The following is a 26,717-nucleotide window of genomic DNA, read 5'->3' as shown; positions in this document are numbered from 1 at the left end:
ATCACTTGCCCCAGACAGAGAGTTCCAACAATACGCTGTGGCTAATAGACACTGGTGGGCCTCTGCTCATGAATCATCTGGTCTAGGATGGCAGGTTACTGTGATCATTACAGCATATCTCATGTAATTTTGTTTTAGTGTTCCATGATTTTTGAAAACCAGCTGGAATTTAAAAGTTTGCATATGATCAGTAAGGCCCTCTGATTTCCTCCATGCCCTCCCATTAAAATAACAATCCAAGTATTATGCTGTGGAAGAAATGACATTCATGACAAGCATAAAATAATCTTAGTTGGTTGCATCTGAAGAAGTCCATGAAAGTTCATGCTGGAATGACATTGTGTTGGGCTTTATGGCACCATTAGACTTCTCTTCATGCCCTGCATCTGGAAAAAATGTCAAGCATACTTAAATTGAAATCATGAGGTGAGTGCATTTATATATGGACAGCACGACAGTTTCCTTGCCAGAATGTGTATGTAAACTGTCATCAGGCCAACTCAGCAACCCCAGCAAAGGGCTTTCAAGGCGAGTGAGAAGCAGAGGTGGTTTGCCTTGCTGGAATGGAAAGGGGGGGAAAGCATTTAAAAAGTCAGCTGTCTGTTTAAAAATGTAAAAGGTGGCTACAAGAAGCAGAATTATGCCTGACTTGATACTTCAGTGCTGCAGTCCTGGTTTTAGCAAAAGGTTTCTGTCCTGCCTCCCCTTTTGCTTGAAGGAGCTTACAGTGGCTTGTCTACACAGGCCTTCTCGGCTTCTGCAGGGTCGAGTAAACCTTTATAGGTTTGGACATAACTTGGAACCATTTGGTTGTTTTTACAACCCAGTCTTTTGTGCACTTACTGGCACAAACAAGCAGAAAAACAATGAGAATGGATCAGTTGAATAGCCTGCACTGCCTGAGACTGCCAATGCTGTTGAATTCACTGGATCATATGTTTCTGCCTTGTGCAGAGTCGCACTATTGCTCTGTCAAGGTCAGTATTTTCTGTTTTGACTGGCAGCCGCTCTCCAGTGTCTTCCAAATAATGTGCTTTCTGAACTATTGTAACAGAAGATGGCAGTGATTGAAGTGGTAGATCACTCCCTGAAAATGTCAAGACAGTGTGCGATTGCAATAAAAAAGGCCAACGCCATGCTGGAAATTATAAAGAAGGGAATTGAAAACAAATCAGCCAGTATCATAATGCCCCTGTATAAATCGATGATGCGGTCTCATTTGGAATACTGTGTACAATTCTGGTCACTGCACCTCAAAAAGGATAGCATTGGGAAAAGTCCAGAAAAGGGCAACTAGAATGATTAAAGGTTTGGAACACTTTCCCTAGAAAGAAAGGTTAAAACGCTTGGGGCTCTTTAGCTTGGAGAAACATCGACTGCGGGGTGACATGATAGAGGTTTACAAGATTATGCATGGGATGGAGAAAGTAGAGAAGTACTTTTCTCCCTTTCTCACAATACGAGAACTTGTGGGCATTCAATGAAGTTGCTGAGCAGTCGGGTTAAAACGGATAAAAGGAAGTACTTCTTCACCCAAAGGGTGATTAACCTGTGGAATTTACTGCCACAGGAGGTGGTGGCAGCTACAAGCATAGCCAGCTTCAAGAGGGGATTGGATAAAAATATTGAGCAGAGGTCCATCAGTGGCTATTCGCCACTGTGTGTGTGTATTGTCCACTGTTTGACACAGTGTTGGACTGGATAGGCCATTGGCCGGATCCAACATGGCTTCTCTTATGTTCTTAAGTTGGGGCCTCAGATATTCCATCACTGAACCATTGCCCTCTCAGAAGTTTTGAGTATTTCTTTCGTATCAGAATTCTATGCAGATAGACAGTTTGCACTGTAGGGATAAATACCCTGCCTGTTCTATTTGCAGGGAGTTTTTAAAGGAGGAAGTATTCTTAGATGTGATCCTTCATCTACAGTCTGCAAAGATCCAGACCATTTTGTCTCCTTAGCTCTTTGACATCTTGTTTTCCTGTGTACTGAATCGGCTATCCTAAATAGATTTGTAGTATCCTAAATAGATTTGTATTCTCCTTAAACCCATTGACTTCATTGAGCTTAGAATGGTATGTCTGCTTGGAGTAGCAAATTTCAGATACAAGTGGCTTTATGTATTTAAATATCAAAGAGGAAGGCTTTGAATGCTCTTTATTGAAATGGAGCATCCTACAAGTCACAATCAAGAATTATGTACAATTATGTTTTCAATCCATGAGATGTAGTTGGCCACTTTTGTGTACACACCGTACATGTTTGCCGCACCACATTGCATACCCCAGGAAACAATACCACCCACAAACCACTTCCTCATTTGAAGATCAAAGAAAGCTAACGCTCCGCCGCTGTCTCCATTGCAGGAATCTTTTCCCCCTTGGTCATATCCTGCACAAAACATGTTTTCTGTCACTACAAGGGGCTTTCCATCCATACTTAGGTTTGCATATGCTGCTCTGCACTTTTCTGGGTCAACAACATCTAGCTCTGTATACAGCAGGAAAAGGGAAGGCCTCTCCTTCTCTGTTTTTCCCCAGCCAGCTACTAATCCGGTATCACTGATGTTCAGGTTGAATCTGCTTTCTCTTTCTGGCAAGCAAATGGGAGTGACATTTGCATTAATGGGAACTTTGTACTTCAGTTTAATCAAAGCAATATCGTGGTTGAAGTTGAAGCCATCGTTCCTGTACCCTTCGTGAACAAAGGCAGATTCTGCCTCAGCCTGCTGGTGATTAGTGGCTCGTTTGTTCACCAGACCCATTTTCAGGGTCAAGGAAGAGGCATCTGCTGGATCAGTGACGACATGCGCTGCTGTTAAAATCCAGTTGTCGTACAAAAGGGCACCGCCCCCTGTTACTCCTTGTGCATCGGTTATCAGAACTTGCCAAGGGAACTGTCCGTGCCTTGCCCTCTTTCCACCATATATGCGTCTCAGAGGCTTCACGTGTTGGACACCACAGACTGAAGAAAGAATTGGAATTTTTAACAAAAGCCTAACTACATTTTTAAGACAAGCCCTTTTCAGCTGTTTCACACACACACACACACCATGCTTCATTTCTGTCATCTGTATTTTGACATTTCAACAACAGAACTCCCAACATTCAATTAGGTCTGGCTCTAAACATCCACATTTTTTCCCCTTGAAACAAATGGACAAGAACAGTTTAGCACAAGTATTGTTAGTACTTTGCTGGCTCCACTACAAAGAAGGCTAACTGCTGAACAGTGTAGATCCCATGCAGGGTGACTGCTGATTGCAGTCTAAAACCCCTAAATATTTAGTTAGGGCAGAGGTTGATGGCCCAAACCTCTCTGTAAACAACCCCCCCCACACACACACACAAAATTGCAGATTTATACCCCACCCCTCTCTCTGAATCGGAGACTCAGAATGACTTACAATCTTCCATATCTTCTCTCCCCACAACAGACACCCCGTGAGGTGGGTGGGGCTGAGGGCTCTCACAGCAGCTGCCCTTTCAAGGACAACTCCTGAGATAGCTATGGCTGACCCAAGGCCATTCTGGCAGCTGCAAGTGGGGGAATCAAACCCGGTTCTCCCAGATAAGAGTCCATGCACTTAACCACTACACCAAACTCCAGTATATAAATAAAAGAAAGCAAATAAAATTTAAGTAAATAAAACAGCACACATATGTTGTCTTTCCTGGCCCATAGTAAACTTGCACATCAGGTAGAAGGACCCCTGATCTGACCTGTTTGAGATGGTAGTTTGTGTGTATGAAGTGTCTATCTCTGCACCCTATAAATGTTTTAACGGCATCTTAAAAGGGGTGTGTACTTTATTTATTGTTTGGATTTGTATCCCACCCTTCCCTGCGTACAAAGCTTGGAAGCTCACAGCAGATAAAGTTTATAGCTAAAAAAATTCTACAGAGCAAGAAATTAGCACACTTTTATATACCAAGACAGCTCATAGGTCTATAAAATGCCCAAGATTAAAGGGTGGTGGGCAAACACCCCCCACAATTACCTAATCTGTCAGAGGGGGGTGGAGTAGGGGAGGATAGAATTATGAGATGCCAGTCACCTCAACCAAAGGCCTGAGAACATACAACATGGAGGTGTGTCAACACTTAAGTATATCAGTAGCTACTAGCAGTGCAATGCTAAATAGAATTCTAAGTCCAGTGGGCAAAATTAAAGCGCAGAAGAACCTAAGTCAGCAAAATGTTTCAGAGTATTAAATTTTTGTGTGTCAAAGCTCACTGACAGATACAACGTGATTGGCTTAGAAGGGTGTAGCTCTGTTTAGGATTACATTGTAGGTTTATCAGTGGCTGTCAGATGGATTCATGACATTATAGGTTCATCAGGCCCTGTTTGTCTCACAAATTTATGGAGTTACAGTCCATAAATTAACTAACTCATGTAATGTTATTTTGTTTGGTTGTCCTGAATCTATTGTCTTATCAGTGGCCCTGAATTCTAGTATTGTTTTCTGAAGGGGAGTGGTTCATTCTTCCATTCTCTCTAATCCTATGAAAAACAGTCCCACAGAATATGATACAAAGGATGACTCATTTTAAATCTTGCGTTATCGTCAGTCAAGACTGTAGTATTATTCTCGTTAAAAGAAAAATATCTGATGCCTGGTCATTTGTAACAAAATCAGTAAGACCGTGCCAGCACATCTGTTTTGTAGCGGCTCTGTACATTACCTGGTTCACAAATAGCAGGTGCTTGCTCTCCATTGGAATCTCTCCAGTAGCCATCATGGGTACACCTGTAGTGACCTGCATAACAATTCAGAAAGTACTACTGGTAAATGCAGAGCAGCGCCCCAAAGTCTAGCTGGTTCCTATATAGAATCATAGAGTTGGAAGGGATCTCCAGGGTCATCCAGTCCAATCCCTGCACAATGCAGGAAACTCACAAATACGTCCCCCTAGATTCACAGGATCTTCATCAGATGGACATCTGGCCTCTGTTTAAAAACCTCCAAGGAAGGAGAGCCCATCACTTCCCGAGGAAGCCTGTTCCGCTGAGGAATCGCTCTGTCAGGAAGTTCTTCCTAATGTTGAGCCGGAAACTCTTTTGATTTAATTTGATTTAATTTCAACCCATTGGTTCTATCTTCCGGGGCCACAGAAAACAATTCCACACCATCCTCTATATGACAGCCCTTCAAGTACTTGAAGATGGGGATCATATCACCTCTCAGCCACGTCCTCTCCAGGCTAAACATGCCCAGCTCCTTCAACCTTTCCTCATAGGACTTGGTCTCCAGACCCCTCACCATCTTCTACAAATCAATGTGAGATCCAACTCTTCCTTACATCTCCACCATCTTGACATTTGTGGCCTTAGTGTGCAGTTCCTGAGGATACCATCTCCCTCCTGACGCTCAGGACCCCTAACATAATCAGCGCTTTTTGTTCTTGAGCCATGTCAGTGGTCTCACTACGTCTCGCTCCCTCCAGACAGTAAAAATTGACCACCTTAGTATGCTGCCTTTTCTCCAAGGAGCTCAGAGCAACATACATGTAGTTAACCCATTTTTATCCTCCTTAAAACTTTCTGAAGTATCTTAAAGAGAATGTAGTTAGTGGCTGAGTATGGATTTGACCTGGGGTCTCTGGCCCAAATTCACTATTGTCATTCAACAGTATACTGAATAGTCATTATAGCAATGTGCTATGATGTCACAGCATCACAGCCAATGGGATGGTAGGGCTTGTACCATAATTGCAGCCTTTTTAAGCCCATCATATATTTAGAAAGCATCCCCTATGGCCAAAGGGATGGCATTAAACATTATTATAAGATATTCCTGATAGATTATGTATTGAGTACAACTTAGATCTGTCAAAGCATCTTGCATGTAAGGGTGTATCACCTGTGAAAGGATCCTCTTACCAGAACTTCCTGTTCTTAGAGCATAGAAGGAATCCTTGCATCTGTATTCAATCTCGGCTTGGTAGACGTTAACTTTGACTTGTGTGACGTACACAACTGTGCCATTCGCTGTGTCCTCTGGTGGCCCGCAGTCAACAACTGAAAAACAGCAATAGTTACAAAAAAATGCCCTGCAAGAGAGGGTGAGAGAAATCTTGAGGAGGAGGTTCAGCAAGTCTCCCTCCTACATCAGTGCAACATGACTGGGTGGTGGAAATAGCGTATACTCAGACATTCACTTTTTGCCAAGCACTCGTGCTTGCTGTATTGGGCTTTCATTCTGACACTAGCAGAAAATGAGGGACAGTATTCAGGGATAGATATTCCTGTGTTTTTCAAGGGGCTATGCATAGATTGAAGTAGGCATGTTCTCTGCTGAAATATGTCGAGCTTGTTGGGCCTGGGCTTCTGCAGAGAATATCCCCATTACGGCCAGTTTGCATGCTCTTTAACTTGTTCATAAATGATTTGGAGTTGGGAGTGAGCAGTGAAGTGGCCACGTTTGCAGATGACACTAAATTGTTCAGGGTGGTGAGAAACAGAGAGGATTGTGAGGCACTCCAAAGGGATCTGTTGAGGCTGGGTGAGTGGGCGTCAACGTGACAGATGAGGTTTAATGTGGCCAAGTGCAAAGTAATGCACATTGGGGCCAAGAATCCCAGCTACAAATACAAGTTGATGGGGTGTGAACTGGCAGAGACTGACCAAGAGAGAGATCTTGGGGTCGTGGTGGATAACTCACTGAAAATGTCAATAAAAAAGGCTAATGCCATGCTGGGAATTATTAGGAAGGGAATTGAAAACAAATCAGCCAGTATCATAATGCCTCTGTATAAATCGATGGTGCAGTCTCATTTGGAATACTGTGTACAATTCTGGTCACCGCACCTCAAAAAGAATATTATAGCACTGGAAAAAGTCCAGAAAAGGGCAACTAGAATGATTAAAGGGCTGGAACACTTTCCCTATGAAGAAAGGTTAAAATGTTTGGGGCTCTTTAGCTTGGAGAAACGTCGACTGCGTGGGTGACATGATAGAGGTTTACAAGATAATGCATGGGATGGAGAAAGTAGAGAAAGAAGTACTTTTCTCCCTTTCTCCCAATACAAGAACTCGTGGGCATTCAATGAAATCGCTGAGCAGTCACGTTAGAATGGATAAAAGGAGGTACTTCTTCACCCAAAGGGTGATTAACATGTGGAATTCACTGCCACAGGAGGTGGCGGCGGCTACAAGCATAGCCAGCTTCAAGAGGGGGTTAGATAAAAATATGGAGCAGAGGTCCATCAGTGGCTACTAGCCACAGTGTGTGTGTGTGTGTATGTATGTGTGTGTGTATATATATATATATATATATATATATATATATATATATATATATATATAATTTTTTTGGCCACTGTGTGACACAGAGTGTTGGACTGGATGGGCCATTGGCCTGATCCAACAGGGCTTCTCTTATGTTCTTATGTGACACAGAGTGTTGGACTGGATGGGCCACTGGCCTGATCTAACATGGCTTTTCTGATGTTCTTATGTGACACAGAGTGTTGGACTGGATGGGCCACTGGCCTGATCCAACATGGCTTCTCTGATGTTCTTATGTGACACAGAGTGTTGGACTGGATGGGCCATTGGCCTGATCCAACATGGCTTCTCTTATGTTCTTATGCAGTGCAGGCTGCACATGTGGACTTGAAAATCCTGAGGGCGCATGTCTTGTTTTTAAAATTACAATCCAGCAACTTGTTCCTGTAAAGTTCCTCTTTAGTGGTTCTGCGGGAAGATAAATGGTGATGATGGAGAGTGATGGGCAGCAGTATGAGCAGTAGGGCACTGCACTTATGTTGTGACCCAAAGCAGATTGTTTTGCTGGCACAGCAGCTAAGTAGTGACTAACGTCCCAGTAGTTCTTGGCAGCATCAGAAGCAGGGTATTAGCACTGCATACATAAAGCTGTTATGGAATGCACCTCTAAGATAAGGTTATTCCCCATCACTGCCCATCCCTGGTTTGGGAACTCTGCTTGCTAATCCGTGTTCTAGTCTAAGAGCCTTGCAAGATCCTACCAGTGGTCCGTGTTCCTCGTCAGTTGTATTCTCTCGCCAGGAGAAGCTGGACAGGTTGAACTTCTGACTGCCAGAGAGCTAATAATGGCCCTGAAGGTGGCCGCTTCTTAACAGTGTCATAGGAGCTCTGCCAGGGAGCCTGTTGGGCCTGGGCTGCTGCGGAGAATATTTTCCTCCTATGCTCTCTACTTATTTTAGTTTTAGTTTAGTTTATTTATGATTTATATCCCACCCTTCCCACCAAGTGGCTCAGGGCGGCTCACAACATAAAATCCAACATAAAAATTAAGTTTAAGCATTTAACACAGTTAAAACATTTAAAACATTAAAACATTAGGAATAACAGAAGTCTAATAGAACCACACTTAGTTTCTTGTGCCGGTTAGTTATAAGCCAGCCGGAAGAGGGTTGTCTTACAGGCCCTGCAGAACTGAGCAAGGTCCTGCAGGGCCCTCACCTCTTCCAGCAGCTGGTTCCACCAGGAAGGGGCCATAACAGAGAAGGCCCTGTCCCTGGTAGATTTTAAGTGGGCTTCCTTTGGCCTGGGGATAACGAGAAGGTTTTGGGTTCCCGATCTCAGTACTCTCTGGGGAACATGTGGGGAGAGACGGTCCTTCAGGTAGGCAGGTCCTAGGCCATATAGGGCTTTAAAGGTAATAACCAGCACCTTGTACCGGACTCGGTATGTTATTGGCAGCCAGTGCAGAATCCGGAGCCCCGGCCGAATGTTCTCCCATCTTGGGAGCCCCAATAGCAGCCGGGCCGCGGCATTCTGCACTAGCTGCAACCTCCGGGTTTGGCACAAGGGCAGCCCCATGTAGAGGGCATTGCAGTAGTCCAACCTCGAGGTGACCGTAGCATGGATCACTGTTGCTAGATCGTCGCGCTCCAGGAAGGGGGCCAGCTGCCTTGCCCGCCTAAGATGAAAAAATGCAGACTTGACAGTGGCTGCTATCTGAGCCTCCATCTTTAAGGAGGGCTCCAATAGTACCCCCAGGCTTTTGACCCTGTTCGCCGCTATCAACGGCGCACCATCAAAAGCTGGCAGGGGGATTTCCCTCCCTGGACCCTGACGACCCAGGTAAAGGACCTCTGTCTTCGCCGGATTTAGCATCAGCCCGCTCAGTCTGAGCCACTCAGCCATTTTATTCTAAAATGAAAGTGCTTTGCTGCGTCAAACAATATGGATCCCCACGAGAAATGATTAAACTGGTAATCCAACGGACTATTGCAAATGCAAAGATTCCCCCTCCACAAAAGATCTGTTAGCGTCAACATACTGGTGCACTGAGCCATTGGCTTGTTCCAGGATCCATCCTTTTGACACGTTGCTGTGAAGGATTTCACAATCAGCTCATTCTGCGGTGGATGGAGAGGAAAACACAAAACCATTTATTTGTTTTTCTCCTGAAAACAATCATGGGGCTGACAGCGCAAATGGATGTTCCCCAGCGGGGGAAAAATGGTTAGTACAGTGAAAATGTGCATTTGCCGCTGGTTATCAATAACGATGATTGTAAGGCAAGAGAGCAAGCTGTTTCTGGAGCTGAGAAGGGCTGGGAGTCCAACCGCTACACCAGGGTCTCCCAGAGAGCTACGTTCACACTGACTTTCAACTAGAAGAGCCGTGTGTCTATGGTATATCCTATGCACCTCCCTGCCAAACCACTCACAATCATGTAAGATACAGCTAGAAGAAGAAGACTAGATTTATACCTCGCCCTTCTCTCTGAATCAGAGTCTCACAATCTCCTTTATCTTCCTCCCTCACAACAGACACCCTGTGAGGTGGGTGGGGCTGAGACAGCTCTCCCAGAAGCTGCCCTTTCAAGGACAAGTGCGATAGCTATGGCTAACCCAAGGCCATTCCAGCAGGTGCAAGTGGAGGAGTGGGGAACCCAACCCGGTTGTCCCGGATAAGAGTCCGCACCCTAAACCACTACACTAAACTGGCTCTTAAATTCATGTTTGTGACTTTTAATTACCAGAGCACCTCTGAGCATGTTGGTCTGTCTCTCTACTGCTATTGAACATCAGCCCATCCTTTTGTATCTGGAATAAGGGGAAAGGGGAAGGCTCTTCTTTTGCTGCCTTCCTGCTTGCCTCTCAGCAGGAGGGACAGGAGCTGGGCTGAGAGAGCAGGTGCCGGTATAAAAGCAAGCTGATTGCAGAGAAAAGGGAATAAAATCCCAGCCACGAGGACAGTTGCATTATCTGTGGCCAGCTTACTGTCTTCCCATCAGCCACTCAGGTGCTGGGGTGAGAGCATGGAGGCTTCAGAGGAAGGTGGGTTGTCAGAGACGTTGGGGCTTTCCATCCAGGGCATGAAGCCTGCACCCCAAGGATGCTTGCAGCTTACCTGCCCCTCCAGTCGCTCCGGCAGTGGGTGTTTCAAGGTGGGAACCACCCGCTAACCTGAAGCTCTGGGTAATGGCCTGGCCCAGTTCCTTGGAGCACAAGACGGGTGCCACATTGGGAACAGGTTCTCAGGATAAATCCAATATTTTCGTTTATCGTCTACCTTTCTTATCAGGACTCCAGGTGGATTACAAGTGTGATAAACTCAGATGAGAAAATATGATACCATACATATCTAACAGCAGAGTTCTGTAGGAAGGCAAAGAAATGGAAGTTGGGCTGGGATTGTAGAACGGCAGGAACGGAGAAGGCATGTAAATGTGTCAAGGCAACAGGACAATAATCAGGAAATCCAAATCCAAATACCTTTATTGGCATGGAAATAAAAAAGTACAGCATAGCAAATTTACATGGAGTTTCAGCTATAAAAACCAGTCAAACATCAAGAAGGGGAGCTAGTCTTTTGCTCCCTGATTGTTGTGGCAGCCAAAAGGTACTTTGCAACCAGGCTTGTGATATGGGAACATTGTTCAGATAGTAGAAAAAAAAAACTAACTTCGCTTCAGGTAATCCATAAAAATTAGGCAGAATAGGTTTGATTATGCAGTCCCACACTTCCCCATAAAAATCACAATAAAGTAAGACATGGGCGACCGTTTCAAGGTGCCTTCCATTACATGGGCAGACTCTATCCTGATAAGCGATGTCGGCAAACCTCCCAGACAATACCGCTGAGGGTAGAACAATGAGTTTTGCTAACATAAAAGAGCAGTGTAACTGGGGTGAAATAATCTGGGAAAGGTAGGCAGCAGGCAGCCCATGATCTGGGAAGATACCAAATGCTAAAGAGGAACAAGTTTTATGTCCAGAAGAACAAAGGGGCTGTTTCTCAATATCTAAGATCCTCTGTTTCAGGATTCTGAATGCCTGCGTTTCACTTAGCATGCAGAGGTTGTCCAAGGGTACGCCTATGGAATGTATTTTCTCCTGGAAATAAGCATAGGGAAGACTATCCCTACACAGGCTGATGCCAATTTTACCTGCTCACAAGGTGGCATCTTCGGAAGGCTGCTCCAATGAATGGAGCTGTTGCAACTCTCTTAGCAGGAGACTTGGTTCTGCAGGCAGGGGCGTTCAGTACCTTTAAGGGCTTTGTAGGTGACAGAGCCACAGGGAGCTCTTATGCCACTAAGTGTCACTGCTGTGTACAAATAGCACAACTGAGGAAATAGGTAATGGGTATGCCTCGCTTTTGTGCCTTTTGCGCTTCACTGTGGCTAGGCACGATGCAAGAGATGAATGATTGGCTCTCCCAATTACTAATTTCATATAAAAGCAGCAGGGGTGTGTACTAATTTGTACTGGGGATGCAGTGCTGGGGTTATCCCTTTCTGCTGGTACATTTCCCCAGACAAGTTGCCTACAACCCATGGCAGTCTGTCACATTGGCCTGAAGGAGGTTTGTAGCTGTCGGGAGGATGTATTTTTATCCAGGAAGACCACAGCAGGGGAAAATGGTTTTATCTAGTTCTTAATTTACTTGATGCGTTTTTATTCCACCCCTTCCTCCGAGGAGTTTAGGCCAGTGAACTCATTTGTCATGAGGGCCAGATCTGACACAAATGAGACCTTGTCTGGCTGGCCATGTGTGTCATAAAAAAGTAGTGCCAGATAGCAGAGATATAACCTTTAAAAAGGACACAGACAAACATGATTAAAGATTTTAAAAAAACAACAACCCAAAACATGCTTAAAACAGCACTCAGTGGTCTTAACAGTGCTTTCTTTGTATCTCTCCCGTGGGATCCAGGGAACTGGGCGAAGGAAGCTCTGGCTCTTTCCTTCCTTCTCCAGGGGACCAGGAGGGGGAGGAGCCTCAGCCAATAGAAAGGGGAGAGGCTTGGCTCAGTAACTCTGCTGTGCGATTGAGAGAGCCTGGCAAAGCAAGCTCTCCCTCGCCAAGGGAGGAACCTCAGCCAATGGAGAAAATAGAGGTTTTGCTCTGTAGCTTCTGTGCAATTGAGCAAGCCTTGCAAAGCAAGCTGTGACACAGAAAGAAGCAAGAGAGAGGGAGAAGGAAGCAGAGGACAGCCGGTTGCTTGGGGGCCTGATAGAAGCCTCAGGACCCCAGGCCGCGTGTTTGACACCCCTGGCTTAGGCAACGCGCATGGTTCTGCCATTCCCCTTCATTTTATCCTTATGACACCCCTGTGAATTTGGTTAGAGAAAATGATTGGCACAAGGTCACCTAGCAGTTCTGAGAGGGTCTGGCACTGGAAATAGTAAGGCAGAGTGAATGTCATATTAAGAAAGTCAGAGAAGTGTAAACAGGACTTAGAGTTTGGTGTAGTGGTTAAGTGTGCAGACTCTTATCTGGGAGAACCCAGTTTGATTCCCCACTCCTTCACTTGCACCTGCTGGAATGGCCTTGGGTCAGCCATAGCTCTGGCAGAGGTTGTCCTTGAAAGGGCAGCTTCTGGGAGAGCTCTCTCAGCCCCACCCACCTCACAGGGTGTTTGTTGTGCGGGAGGAAGATAAAGGAGATTGTGAGCTGCTCTGAGACTCTTGAGTGGAGGACAGAATATAAATCCAACGTCATCATCTTCTTCTTACATAGTATGCTTTGATAACAGAAACAGGTGATTCAGAGGAGACGAGAGGCCAGTTCCCCTCCCCCCCAATCCCTTGGGAGATTTCAAATATCTTTAGGTGTTTTGAGGCGTTAAAAGTGCTTTTCACATGTAGAGTAAATTCTGTATATATGGATCTTTCTTCTTTCCCTCCCCACTTGAATCTGAAAGTGTTTGCCTGTTGGGTAGCTTAATGCATGCTGGGTTCTGGTGACAACAGTTATGAGAAATTCCCAGAATGACTGCTTTGGGACATGTTTAGCAAATTCTCGAATGTATATGAAAGATAATGAGAAAACAAGGAGTTTTCGATTTACCTACTTCCAAAAGTGCGTAGCCAACACTGCAGGAGAGACTATAGGAGTCTTTCATGATATATTGTGCTTGTACTGGATGAATCTGTCCATGGGGTGGCGCTTGAGGTATGGGGCACGGCAAAGCTGCAGAAAGATGAACAATTGTTTGAGAAAATGGACTCAACAGCTCTGTGTGCAAAGCCAATGGCTACCTGCATCCTGCTGGTCATGGAAATTGAATTGTGATGCTTCTGCAGCTTTAACATGGCCAGCTGCCACCCGAATGTATGGCCCTCCTAGTCACATTGCAGATTATTCACATGGCAATTAAACAGATAGGTTTAATTGCCATGACTTGCCTAGACTCTAGGAAGTCTGTGAACTCTTGTTTGGAAAGGATGCTAAGAATTCTTTTACAGCAGCATTTGTCAGACTTCTTCGGCGTTTTTGTTCCCTCTCTGACCTTCTTTTACCTCTTTCCCAACGTGGACACCAATAATTCCTTGCACAGGTGACTATGTGGATCTTGCACACTGAAATGCAGCCTACTGTTTCATATTATTAAGGCTCTCTAGATTGTAGAACTACTGCCCCAACACTGTCTGCGGAAAAGGAATACAGCCAGACACCTCTGACCCTCCTAAAACTACCTTTTGTGAACAGTCATTAGGACAAAAGAGCAACTGGAGTCCTGTTAGGGTAACAAGGAAGTAAAGGTGCCAATCTGATGTGGATCAGTGAAGCACTATTTAAGCCACACATATCTTGGCTGATGGGGGAGGAGGGCTCCAGCCACCTCAGAATCCTCTGGACTTTTGCAATCCCCCTCTTTTTATTTTTGATGGTGCATTCAAAAGCAACCCTCCGTCACCTGGCCTGCAGTCTGAAGTGTGACTAGGGTTGCCAAATCCAATTCAAGAAATATCTGGGGACTTTGGGGGTGGAGCCAGGAGACTTTGGGGGTGGAACCAGGAGACATTGAGGGTAGAGCCAGGAGCAAGGTTGTGACAAGCATAATTGAACTCCAAAGGGAGTTCTAGCCATCACATTTAAAGGGACTGCACGGCTTTTAAATGCCTCCCCTCCACTGGAAATGATGATGGGTAGGGGCACCTTCTTTTGGGGCTCATAGAATTGCACCCCCTGGTCCAATCTTTTTGAAACTTGGAGGGTGTTTTGAGGAGAGGCACGGGATGCTATGCTGAATATCTGGTGCTTCTATCACAAAAGACATCTCCCCCAGAGCCCCAGATACCCTTGGATCAATTCTCCATTATTCCCTATTTGAATCTGTCTCCATAGGGAATAATGAGTGTCCAGCCGACATGTCCCTCCCCCCCACTTTCTGACGACTCTGAAGCAGGGCGAGGGCCTCCAAACTGGGGGATTCCTTGCCCCACCTGGGGATTGGCAACTCTAAGTGCGACAGTCCACCCCACCCTCTTGTGATTCCGTCAACTCATTCCGCATGTGAGAAAGGAGTTGTCATGGGTGCTGGGGACCCTGCAGAGGAAGACGAGTCTGCCGAGGAAACTGTACCCCTGCCACCCGCACCAGTACCCCTGCCTCCTGCTGAAGAAGATCCCAGCCCCCCTGCCTCGCCCTCTCGGGTGGCTCGTGTGCGTGACCGCCTCCGTCAGGACCTCAGGGATCGGAGGAGGGCGGCACGCTCACAAGCAAGACGCTCCCTGAGTCCTGAGTTTTGAGAGGATTCTGGCCCTCCTAAGAGCAAGGATGCTTGAGTTGTAACAGGATCCTGGCTGCCTCCCAGAGCCAGCAATTAGCCCAAATGGGCAACAGCCAGCAGAGGGCTATATAGCTGTGGGCTTTGGGAGGAGGCTTTGTGGAAGCAACTAGTCATCTCCCTGATGTTCTAGCATCCACTCCAGCTTGACTTTGGTTCCTGACTCCCTGACTTTGGCTTTTGACTTCTGGACTCCCTGACCTCGGCTTCTGGACCTCGGACCTGCGATACTTGCACAACGATTTGGATTTGGCACCTTGGACACTCCTGCTTGCTGGCTACAGACCTTGGACTGCCTCTGGACTCTGCCTGACCCGGCCCCAGCCGTGACAGGAGTCTTGAGATTTGCCCTTGGAAAGCACTGAGCTCCATCAACTCCTGCCACACGTCCAAAATGACCTACCTGTAGTTGTGTATTTGATTTTCCATCCAGCATGAGCTCCAGACGAATCTGTGGTGAACAGGATATCCACGACATGGCTGCGGGTTTCAATCTTTGGAGGGAGAGTATCCCCACAGAACGGACCATATTCTTCCTTGGGTGTTTTGAACTGAAGAAAAGAAAGGAAAAGCTCACATTTTGCTGGGCCCCTGAATACAGTATCGCTGATCCATAACTATTTGCTTAAAACCTTTTATGTCCCGACAGACACATCAAGTGGTTTATTATATTATAAAATCCATTTAAAACAAAAGAACAACTTAAAAAAAAAACAAAAACAGGAGGGAAATTGGCAACTGCAAAGAGGCCAAGCTGCCCATTTTGCATTGTTGCTGGAAGGGAGAGAAGTGGGGGGAAGAAAGCCACCTTCTGCTCCATATCAAGGAGGGTTATGACAAAAGGGTTGGCAGAAAAAGTAAATTAGATGTTGCAGTTAAAAAAACAAACTGGTAAACTATACAAACAACCTAAATTTTCACTTTTCTTTGTTTTGCATACTTTACAGCTAGGGTTGCCAGTGCTTTTTTTGAACCGGAATGCAGTTCTGGCTGGCTTGGTATCAGGCGGTGTGACCTAATATGCTAATAAATTCCTGCTAGGCTTCTTCTACAAAAGCCCTATGTTAAACAATGGTGACATCAAGGGGTGTGTGGCCTAATATGCAAATGAGTTCCTGCTGGACCTTTTCTATCAGAAAAGCCCTGAGGGTTGCCAAGCTCCAGGGGGTAGTGGAAGAAGTGGTATATTGACTGATCAGTTTTCCCTGGAGGGAAAGGCCACTTTGGAAGGTGGACTTTATGGCGTTCTACTCTGCTGAAGTCCCTTCCATCCCCATGCCTTGCCTTCTCCAAGCTCCACCTCCAAAATCTTCGGGAATTTCCCAACCCAGAGCAGGCAACCCTATTTACAGTGCCACCCTTACCAGTGTCACTCCCTTCTAAGATCATTAGAGTCCATGGTCTTAGACGTGTCATGCCCAAACCCGAGTGTTTCCATCTGTGGCGAAGTAGTAAAAATCCAGGCCCTTGCTGGGTTCAAATTAACAGGTATAAACTTGACTTTGGGCAGTGTATTCCAGCAACTTCCCCCTAAGGCTGGGCCAAACTACATGCAGAAGGATAAATAATTATTTATCAAAAAAGATAAATAATTCAGGACTTTATACCTCCTTAAGGAGCATTGTTAGATTCAATATGTATCAAATGACCTCTTATGTATATATATATGGAAGCTGCTGTTGAAACTTTTTTGTCTTTCTTCAAAACTCCTCTGCTGTTTTGTCTTGAGTTGGAGCCTCCCAAGATACTTTGAAACCTGGTGGCAACGGCGGGGTTGTGGGGTGAGGTGGGAATTGAAACTAAATTAGAAATGCTAATATGGCAAGTTGTGAGTCGAGTAATGAACCCCAAGGCCAGTTAAAGTGAAGGATTTGCTTGGAGGAGGATAACTGATTTAAGAAATGGTAATCAGTGATTCAGAGCAACAAATGACGGAGAAATCAAATCAAAGAATTTGTCATCCTAAGTGGGACCCTTAAGAGAGCAGGTGGGAGGGATGGGACTGGCTTTGGTTGGCGCCATTGATGAGACCTGAATGACAGAGATCTATCAAGTGACTCCAGCTGGTGTGATCCTTTCTTCCCTTCCCAATGTGTTTTTGTGTTCTGCGGGCAAACTCTCTTTCATAGCCTGACCTCTAAGGAGCGCCATTTCCCACTCTTGTGTTCTATTGTCATAACACTGCTGTGAAGTGTAGGTTAGGCCAAGGAGTGAGGGGCTCACAGTCACCCACTGACCTTCATGGCAGAGTTGATTTAAGGGTTCAAGGTGCTTTTTATACATTGTTTTGTGATCTTCGTAGTATAGCGCTATAAGGTATGCCAGTGCAAACTGGGGATAGGATAACGACGGAGAAAGAGTGACCAGCCTGTGGCCATCTGGTTTGTAGTATAGACTGTGTTTGATTCCAGGGCCACTTGATTTTATCCACTAAACTGCACCAGTTTATATCTCCAGGCCTAGTCTGGACCACTTTAACCACCAGACCAGACTAGTCTAAGGTTATAACATACGCAAGGAATGTTGGGCAGAGTATTATTCTAATAATAATACTTTTTATTTATATCCCGCCCTCCCCGCAAGCAGGCTCAGGGCGGCTCACAACACGTAAATGCAGTGTGCAATAAAACCATATACAATAATTACAATTTCAGTTACAAAATCAACCTTAAAATCATTAAAATTACATTAAGATTAAGATTATGGTGCTATAGTTAAGATCTTCCATAAAATCCAGTGACTAAAACATAAAACATATCCAGCAGGACTTTCTTGGCTCGGTATTAAGTGAAGGCTATTTTAAAGAGGTGGGTCTTACAGGCCCTGCGAAATTGGTCTAAACATCGCAGGGCCTGTACCTCCTCCGGAAGTTGGTTCCACAGCTGGGGAGCCGCTATAGAGAAGGCCCGATCCCGGGTGGACTTCAATCTGGCCTCCCTTGGCCCAGGGATATTCAGCTGGTTCTTTCCAGCTGACCTCAGCGCTCTCTGGGGTTCATACGGGGAAAGACGGTCCTTCAAGTAGACAGGTCCTCGGCCATATAGGGCTTTAAAGGTGTGTGTGTCTGTACGCATGTACACACATACAAACTCTGTGAATGCTAGCCAGTTACAGTAGTTGTAAGCAGGGCTGGGGTTTTTTTTTTTTGGTAGCAGGAACTCCTTTGCATATTAGGCCACACACCCCTGATGTAGTCAGTCCTCCTGGAGCTTATAGTAGATTCTGTACTAAGAGGCCTGTAGGATTGGGGTGTGTGGCCTAATATGCAAATGAGTTCCTGCTACAAAAAAAGCTCTGTGAGTGTCCAACAGAAAGGAGATGACTGGGTTCTAGTCTCTTTCAGTGTTAAGTATTGTAATGAAGACAGAATGGATCTTGCATGCAGAAGGTCCCAAGTTCAGTCCCTGGCATTTCCACTTAAAAAGGACCAGGTGGTAGGTGATGTGAAAGATCTCCGTCTGAAACCCCGAAGAGTTGCTGCCAGTCTGAGTAGGCAGTATGAGCCAAGGGCCTGATTCAGTAGAAGGCAGCTTCATGCGATTCCCCTACCCGTCAGATCTTTTGAATGCCAATTAAAAAGGTAAAATGAAGGGTTCCTGTAAAGGAGAATGGATTTTCAAAAAGCTATAATCAATACTCCTTTGCGTGTAGGTGAACAGTAGTAGCCATGCATTTTGATGGCTGTGTGGGGTTGTCTTGTCTGCTTCTGGTCAGAATTGGTGCTATGCAAAGAGTACATGAATTAGTAAGACAGACCTGGAATGTAAATCCAACTGACCTTGAGGATGTCATAAGGGCATGGTACTTCCGGGTGGGTTTCAATTTCAAATTTCCCCACAAATTCCAGAATGATCATGAAGCCCTCTTCCACTTGAATGGTATAACTGCAGAAGGAGAGTTTGGGATACGGTTTGGGGTAATTTGGACTGGAGATTTCTCCGGATCTTTCTGTCAGTAACTTTTTGGGACAGTCAGCTGAAAGGAAGGGGGAAAGCACAAATCATCTTCCTGAATACGAATGCGCTAGTTTTTCCTCCCTTGAAATACGTCTCAAAATCCGAAGAAGTGTGCATGCCTGCTAAAGCTTATACCCAGAAGTAAACTTTGTTGGTCTTAAAGGCGCCACTGGGCTCAAACTTTGTTCTCAAGATGACATCAGACTTATAGGATATATGCATGCTTACTCAGCCCAAAATTCCCATTTTTAAAAACTCAAAGGCCACAAGACAAGGTGGTGAGGGGTGTGTGGGGGGAGACCAGTTCAGTGTAAGAAAACTGAATGAACTAGTTACTTCTGATCTGAGAGGCTGGGCTAGCCTCCAGTATTATAGCATTTCTCTTGTACTAGCTTAAAATTCCCAAATCCAACAGTTTACAAATAGCAAAATATACTATCCATTCATCAACCAACAAAAATAGTTACTGAAGTTCCAAAAGGTTTGCTGGAAAAACTATGTTGTACACTCCTTAAATAAGTCTAGCATCAGTACAGGGGGGAACACCACCCCCAGATGTGGAAGTTCCTTACACCACTGAGCAGTTGTGAATAGAGCTATCTTCCCCTGACTTGGTCAAACTGTTTTTAAAATATGAGCTAGAGGCTGTTGCATTCACCCTGATTTGAATAGCCCAGAGTCATGTTGCATTTACCCTGATTTGAATAGCCCAGAGGGGAGGGATGGTGGCTCAGTGGTAGAGCATCTGCTTGGGAAGCAGAAGGTCCCAGGTTCAATCCCCGGCATCTCCAAAAAAGGGTCCAGGCAAATAGGTGTGAAAAACCTCAGCTTGAGACCCTGGAGAGCCGCTGCCAGTCTGAGAAGACAATACTGACTTTGATGGACCAAGGGTCTGGTTCAGTATAAGGCAGCTTCATATGTTCATCAGATCTTGGAAACTAAGCAGGGCCGTCCCTGGTTACTATTCTGATGGGAGACCACCTAGGAAGCATCCAGGGTCGCTACAAAGAGGCAGGAAATGGCAAACCACATCTGTACATCTCTCGTTTTGAAAACTCTATGGGGTCACCATAAGTCAGCTGTGACTTAATAGGACTTTCTACCACCAATGATGTGTTGGGTGAAGAAGGATTTCCACTTACTGTCAGTTTCCATCAGGTCTCCTGAGGTTCTAGTACAAGGGTGGTCAAATTTGCTTAACATAAGAGACACATAGAATAGATGTCAGATGTTTGAGAGCTGCAGTACATGAACATCAGGTGTCCGAGAGGAGGAAGGCAAATAGATGGGGGAGGTAGAGATAGAAAGAAAGCAACTTTAAATTCATTCTCCAAGCTGCCAGCTTTCTTGGCTTGGAGAAGAGATTTAAAGAGACAAATGCCTTCTCCAAACCAGCCAATGAGGTGGTGGGGGCTTCGAGAGCCACACAATATGTGTGAAAGAGCCGCATATTCTAGTATTATTCAACAGTAATAAAAACTATCACCTTGCCTACGCTATTCATACCTTTTATAAGCAACTAGGCACTTTCAGTTACTCATTTGTTGAATCCAGGCTCTCCAAATGTAGCCATTCTGCAGAAGAAGGTAGTCCAGCCCTTTCTTAGGTAAGAGTTTGGTTGTGGGGCCAACCACGTCCAATCCCTGCTTTAAACTTCACTGCAAATCCCAATGTGTGTATCTAATTGTTTTTACCGCATACACTGCAAACGGCCTTGGGCTAAATGAAAGCCTTTTTTTTGGAAGTGGAGGACTTTGCACGGTCTCCAGTCTCAGACTTGAGAGATGGCACCAGAGTTTAAACAAAGAGGTCAGGATACCTTGAGCATCCTTTCCTTTCTGCTATCTGATCCTTTCCTTTGAAGTAGAATGCTACTTCTTAGGAGCAATTTCCTTTGTTTCCACACTCTCACATTCTTCTGTCTCACTTGCACACAAAAAAAGGTGCACGATCTCTCCATCTTGCACCATGGAGGCTAAACATTCATCCAGCACCCAACACTATCTGGTTACCTAGAATAGGTAATTATCTTTTACCTGCACTCTCCAGCATGTATTTCCTTTCATAAAAGTGGCATATTAGTTTTAGAACTGATTACTGACTCTGTGTGACTTTGCAAGTCTGTTGCCACACCTAGCCCCAGCTGTGAGCCCTCTGCGACTTTATTTGTGGTTCCCTGGCAGTAATCGTCCAGAGAATCCAACCCCTGTTATGTGTTCAGGCCACAGCACAGTTTGGATCGTAGCCCTCTTTCCCGTTTCCTTCCAGAAGCCTCAAAGTTATGAGCCATTCCTTGGCTGCTCTCGGTTGCAGGAGTGGAAATCCTTTTCTCTTGGCACAATCCAGCTGCAGCCCTTGCTGGTATGTTGGAGCCACAGCTTCTCCTGCAGTCAGCAAGAGGTGGGATTGGTTAGTTCTTGAGTGCCTGGAGGATCTTAGAGAGCCAGTTTGGTGTAGTGATTAAGTGTGTGGACTCTTATCTGGGAGAACCAGGTTTGATTCCCCACTCTTCCACTTGCAGCTGCTGCAATGGCCTTGGGTTAGCCATAGCTCTCACAGAAGTTGTCCTTGAAAGGACAGCTTCTGGGAGAGCTCTCTCAGCCTCCCCTACCTCACAGGGTGTCTGTTGTGGGGGAGGAAGATTAAAGGAGATTGTGAGCCGCTCCGAGATTCGCAGTGGAGGGTGGGATATAAATCCAATAGCATCACCATCGTCATCTTCTGCAGCTGCTGCTTCTTCTCTGCTTCTTGACAGTGCTTGGCTCTAACTGGGGCTGAGGGTTGTTCCCTGGCAGCAGGAGTTCACAGCAGCAAGTTTCCTCCTAAACTAATTCATGGGGGGAGATAGAGCCTTGAAATCCTTGCTTGAAATGTTCTTTTGCCTCCACAGATCATTCAGAATTTGAAAAGCACTTCGCTTCCAAGGCGCCCCTTCAGTTTGCTTCATCTCCTGTTCTCTCTGTCTGCTTTCCGATCTAAACTTGAAGAAACGCGCCCCCCCCTTTTTAGAGCCTCCTCTTTCATCCCGCCCTCCTCCCAGCTAAGCAGCCAGTCCTGGCGTTTCCACCTTCAGTGCTACAGTGCACTGTGGTGCCATTTAAAAGTACAGCGTGGGCTCTGTTCATTTTCTCCAACAGCGCTTCTCTAGCCACAGAGTCTTGTATTTTCTGGCACAAGTGGGAGGCCTCGGGTTTTGTGCATTCCCCTTTGGCACTCAAAGAGAAGCTCGTGTCACTCCCAAGCCCATTGCCAGCACTTCAGCCTGGCAAGGCCTGTTGTAAGATTGTCTGCACCTCGGTAACATGAACACATGAAGCAGCCTTATTGTTCAATCAGACCTCTGGTCCATCAAGGCCAGCCTTGTCTACCCAGACTGGCAGCAGCTGTCCAAGGTCTCAGGCAGAGGTCTTTCTCATCATCTCCTGCTTGGTCCTTTTAAGTGGAGATACAGTAGGGAACAATGCTCCCTCTCAGCTGTGGAGTCTTGTGAGCAGAAATTCTACTTCGTGAGCTATCAGCATTAAAGTTGTGAGCTGCTGTATAAATTAGTTTGCTCTGGGGCCATTTTTCCTGAGCTAAGACAAAAACGTGTGAGCTTGAAGGCTAAAAAACTGTGAGCTAGCTCACACTAGATCAGCTGAGAGGGACCACTGCTGGGGACTGAACCTGGGACCTTCTGCATGCCAAGCAGATGCATGACTCCAGAGCTATGGTCCCTCCCCAGATCTACAGTGAGAATAGATAGATTCAGGGATGATCGTTTTATTGATGACTATTTGCCAACATTGCAAAACAGAGACTCTGTCTTCCCAACTGAACACATATGAACATATGAAGCTGCCTTCTACTGAATCAGACCTTTGGTCCATCAAAGTCAGCGTTGTCTACTCAGACTGGCAGCAGATCTCCAGGGTCTCAAGCTGAGGTTTTTCACACCTATTTGCCTGAACCCTTTTTAGTTGGAGATGCCGGGGATTGAACCTTGGACTTTCTTCTTACCAAGCAGATGCTCTACCACTGAGCTGCCATCCCTCCCTAAAGAGGAACATATATATATATATATGAACATCTGTAGCTGCCTTCTACTGAATCAGATCCTCGGTCCATCAAAGTCAGTATTGTCTACTCAGACCGGCAGCAGCTCTCCAGGATCTGAAGCTGAGGTTTTTCACACCTATTTGCCTGGACCCTTTTTCAGTTGGAGATTCCGGGGATTGATCCTGGGACCTTCTGCTCACCAAGCAGATGCTCTACCACTGAGCCACCATCCCTCCCTTAACACACATGAAGCTGCCTTGTACTGAATTAGACCTTTGGTCTATCAAGTTTAGCCTTGTCTATTGAAACTGGCAGTGGTTCTCCAGGGTCTCAGGCAGAGGTCGTTCACACCACCTCCTGCCTGGTCTTTCCGACTGGAGATGCCGGGGATTGAACCGGGGACTTTCTGGGTGAAAAACAGATGTTCTCCCATTGAGCCAGAGAATTCTACAGTTTATTACTTGTTGAGTAAAGAAGTTGTGCCTTTTGTCTATCCTGAACTTCAGGTTATTGGTTTCCCACCACAAGCTGTCTATGCGCTTCTTGTTTTACCCCCGTGCTCCTTGTCACAGTCGATGTGCTAGCTGGGGTGGGACACGGAGGGGGATGGTGGTGGTTTGAAATCGCACTGTGGCTATTGAGAACAAATGTTCCAGTTGCGATCACAACAATGGAACATTTTAGAACAGGTTCTTCTTTGCCATTTAATATCTCCCTCTATGTGACCACACGGAGCTGTTGTTATTAAGGTCCGGATTTTTATTTCACAGATCTGCAAGCAACAGAAGTCTATTTTTAAAATAAGATTTTCAAAAAAATGGCTTGCACAAGTGGAACGAGATCATTTTTCATGCAGCCCTTGGCCGTAAACTCCGGCAGGGCTTTAGGGGCACCAGGAGAGCACTCAATTACGCCTCGGTCTATATTTTTATTCAAGGTACAGTGCACTGCCCACTAGAGACCTCAACACAGAGAAACGAGTCCCTCTCAACTTGTGAACTCCTGATGGCTGGATCATTAGGTCTGAAAGGAAGAATAAGCTATAAATTAAATCAGTTGCTGAGCAACGGAGAGCTACTGAGCAGGGATGTAAACTGAGAGCTTCATGTATAATAAGTTATGGGACCAGAACAGGGGTGGTGAAACTTGCTTCATATAAGAGCCACATAGAATAAATGTCAGATGTTTGAGAGCCTTGAGACAAGGGTGGAAGGAAGGAAGGCAAATAGATGGGGGGAGGGAGGAAGAGGTGGAAAGAAAGCTACTTTAAGTGCATTCTCCAAGCCACCGGCAGAGGAGAAGCGTGAGTAGAGAGCCAACAGCAGTGGGCCCTGCCAGGTCCAGGGTTCCTGGCAGCTTCCCAGCTCAAGGCATGCTACTGCTGGACTTATATCGTTCCCTTAAGCCCCTGAAAGCAGGAACCTCGTGAGGAGGGCTAACGGTACAATTTCTTTCCATTCATCAGTTGCTCTCCCTCTTAGTTGGGCACTGATGGAGCTGGTCCCATCATCACCCCCACCCCCCAGCATTTCCTGGATTCTCTGAAGGGGGCTCAGCCATGGGGAAGTGGTTCTCCATGCCCGAATCAGTCCTCTGTGAGAACAGGACTCAGGACATCTGTTCAGGATTTGTTAAGCCAGGAAATTTATGTACAAAGATAATGAAAGCCTCTTCAGGGCATTTTGCATATAAAAGAGTTGACTCTGTCATGCTTTTAGATCCTGTTTGGAACTCGCTGATAGCTGCCAGATTTTATCTGGTGATGGCAAGGAGAATATGAGGGAAACAATGACAGACAGACTCCATCAATAGAGGCTTGGTTGGCTCAGGACCTGGAGTGAAAGGAGCTTATTATTAACAAAGGATAGCGGCTTGGTCTTTCCTTGTACCAAGCAATGAATATGGACTTGCAGATCCACCGAGCAGGGCCAGCTCACCCAGTAGGCAAACCAGGCGGGAGGGAGGGGCCGCTGAAGTGGGCTTGAACATGTGAAGCTGCCTTATACTGAATCAGACCCTTGGTCCATCAAAGTCAGTCTTGTCTACTCAGACTGGCAGCGGCTCTCCAGGGTCTCAAGCTGAGGTTTTTTCACACCTATTTGCCTGGACCCTTTTTTTGGAGATGCCACGGATTGAACCTGGGACCTTCTGCTTCCCAAGCAGATGCTCTACCACTGAGCCACCGTCCCTCCCTTTAAGTCAGTCTTGTCTACTCAGACTGGCAGCGGCTCTCCAGAGTCTCAGGCTGAGGTTTTTCACACCTATTTGCCTGGACCCTTTTTTGGAGATGCCAGGGATTGAACCTGGGACCTTCTGCTTCCCAAGCAGATGCTCTACCACTGAGCCACCGTCCCTCCCCTCTTCCTGAGGCTTCCCCCTCTCCTGATGCCCAGGACACTTCCTCCAGAGGTCTCTTCAAAACATGCGCAGACCTCAAAGCCAGTATGGCTGGGCGTCCTTGCGGCAAGCTCAGGGGGGCGGGGGGTGCCGGGGGGGGCACCTGCCTGGAGCACCATGTTCTGGGGCTGCCACCGAGTCAGGGTTTAACTAGATGAGACACTGAGGGAATCCAAGAAGAAGAAAAGTTGGTTTTAATACCCCACTTTTCACTACCCGAAGGAGTCTCAGTGGTTTACAATCACCTCCCTTTCCTCCCCTCAAAACAGACACCCTGTGAGGTAGGTAGAAGAAGAAGAGAGCTCTGACAGAAATTGCTCTTGAGAGGAACAGCTCTGAGAGAATTATGACTGACCCAAGGTCATACCAGCAGGTGGAGGTGGAGGGATGGGGAACAATACTCCCTCTAAGCTGTGGAGTCTTATGAGGAAAAATTCTACTTTTTGAGCTACTGGCATTAAAATTGTGAGCTACTGCATAAATCTGGTTGCTCTGGGGGCATTTTTCCTGAGCTAAAACAAATATGTGTGATCCGGGGGCTAAAAAACTGAGCTAGCTCACTAACTCAGCTTAGAGGGAACACTGGTGGGGAATTAAACCTGGCTCTCTCTGATTAGTGTTTGTGCATTACCCCAAACGGGTTCTCCGTGTGCACTGGCATGTCACAAGCTTGACTCCAGTTCTAACATACAGCCACTGTGCTCTTACAGGTCCACACCAGGTGTGCCAACCTGCAGGCTGGTATCCCCGTCTTACAGCTACTTAGGCTCGTAAGGGCTAACATTTTGGAATTTGAGGCACACACCTTAAAGCCTATCCGTTCCTGCCTTAAGAGCTGAAAACTCAGCAGAGCATGCAGGCAACCCTGTTCCAGACTTATCCAATTCTGAGGGTTGTTGACCCCAGTTGCAACACAGTTCTTATCTGTGGTTCTGTGACTGCACCCTCCTCTGTCCCTTCGGCCTTGCTAAACACCTCCGTTATCCAGCCTGTGCTCCTTATGAGGAATTCACTTTTCTCTTGGTGCTGCAATGTAAAAAATATCGCAGGCTCCATCAAGCTTGGGGAAGGAACAAAAAAAGGTGCCATTTTTATTAACTGCAGGAAGCAGACTAGAAGGCAGGGGGAATAGGCAAGCTTAGCCACTGATCAAGCATAGCCCTCTGAACGCAGCAGGAAGCTATGGGCGGCTCAGCAGGGAAGGCTGGCGCTTCTATCTCCGTCTAAGCTGTGAAGAAGCGATTATATTTATTTCACGCTGGAAAATAAAGGAGGGAGGAGAGAGGGACAGAAAAAAGGGCTAG

General features: G+C 46.0%; 1 protein-coding gene across 2 annotated transcripts in view; it reads right to left on the bottom strand.

The window, feature by feature from the left end:
• Nucleotides 1–2,142: 2,142 nt before the first annotated feature.
• The window catches only part of MASP2 (MBL associated serine protease 2), a 36,824-nt gene continuing 12,249 nt past the window's right edge, over nucleotides 2,143–26,717 (bottom strand). Inside the window, exons 5-11 of one of the 2 annotated variants that reach the window (XM_060258997.1) lie at nucleotides 18,801–18,997; nucleotides 15,426–15,573; nucleotides 13,304–13,422; nucleotides 9,275–9,353; nucleotides 5,887–6,024; nucleotides 4,689–4,763; nucleotides 2,143–2,964 (exon numbers count right to left, since the gene is read on the bottom strand). In XM_060258997.1, coding sequence (XP_060114980.1) covers nucleotides 2,189–2,964; nucleotides 4,689–4,763; nucleotides 5,887–6,024; nucleotides 9,275–9,353; nucleotides 13,304–13,422; nucleotides 15,426–15,573; nucleotides 18,801–18,997 — 1,532 coding nt within the window. In that variant the 3' untranslated portion in view covers nucleotides 2,143–2,188. Of the gene's footprint in view, nucleotides 2,965–4,688; nucleotides 4,764–5,886; nucleotides 6,025–9,274; nucleotides 9,354–13,303; nucleotides 13,423–15,425; nucleotides 15,574–18,800; nucleotides 18,998–26,479; nucleotides 26,672–26,717 lie in introns of those variants that run through there. The other variant, XM_060258998.1, reaches the window with a different exon arrangement.

This window comes from Heteronotia binoei, chromosome 18 (assembly GCF_032191835.1).
Source record: "Heteronotia binoei isolate CCM8104 ecotype False Entrance Well chromosome 18, APGP_CSIRO_Hbin_v1, whole genome shotgun sequence".
Taxonomy (NCBI): Eukaryota; Metazoa; Chordata; class Lepidosauria; order Squamata; family Gekkonidae; genus Heteronotia; species Heteronotia binoei.
This window is presented reverse-complemented; position numbering and strand designations above follow the sequence as displayed.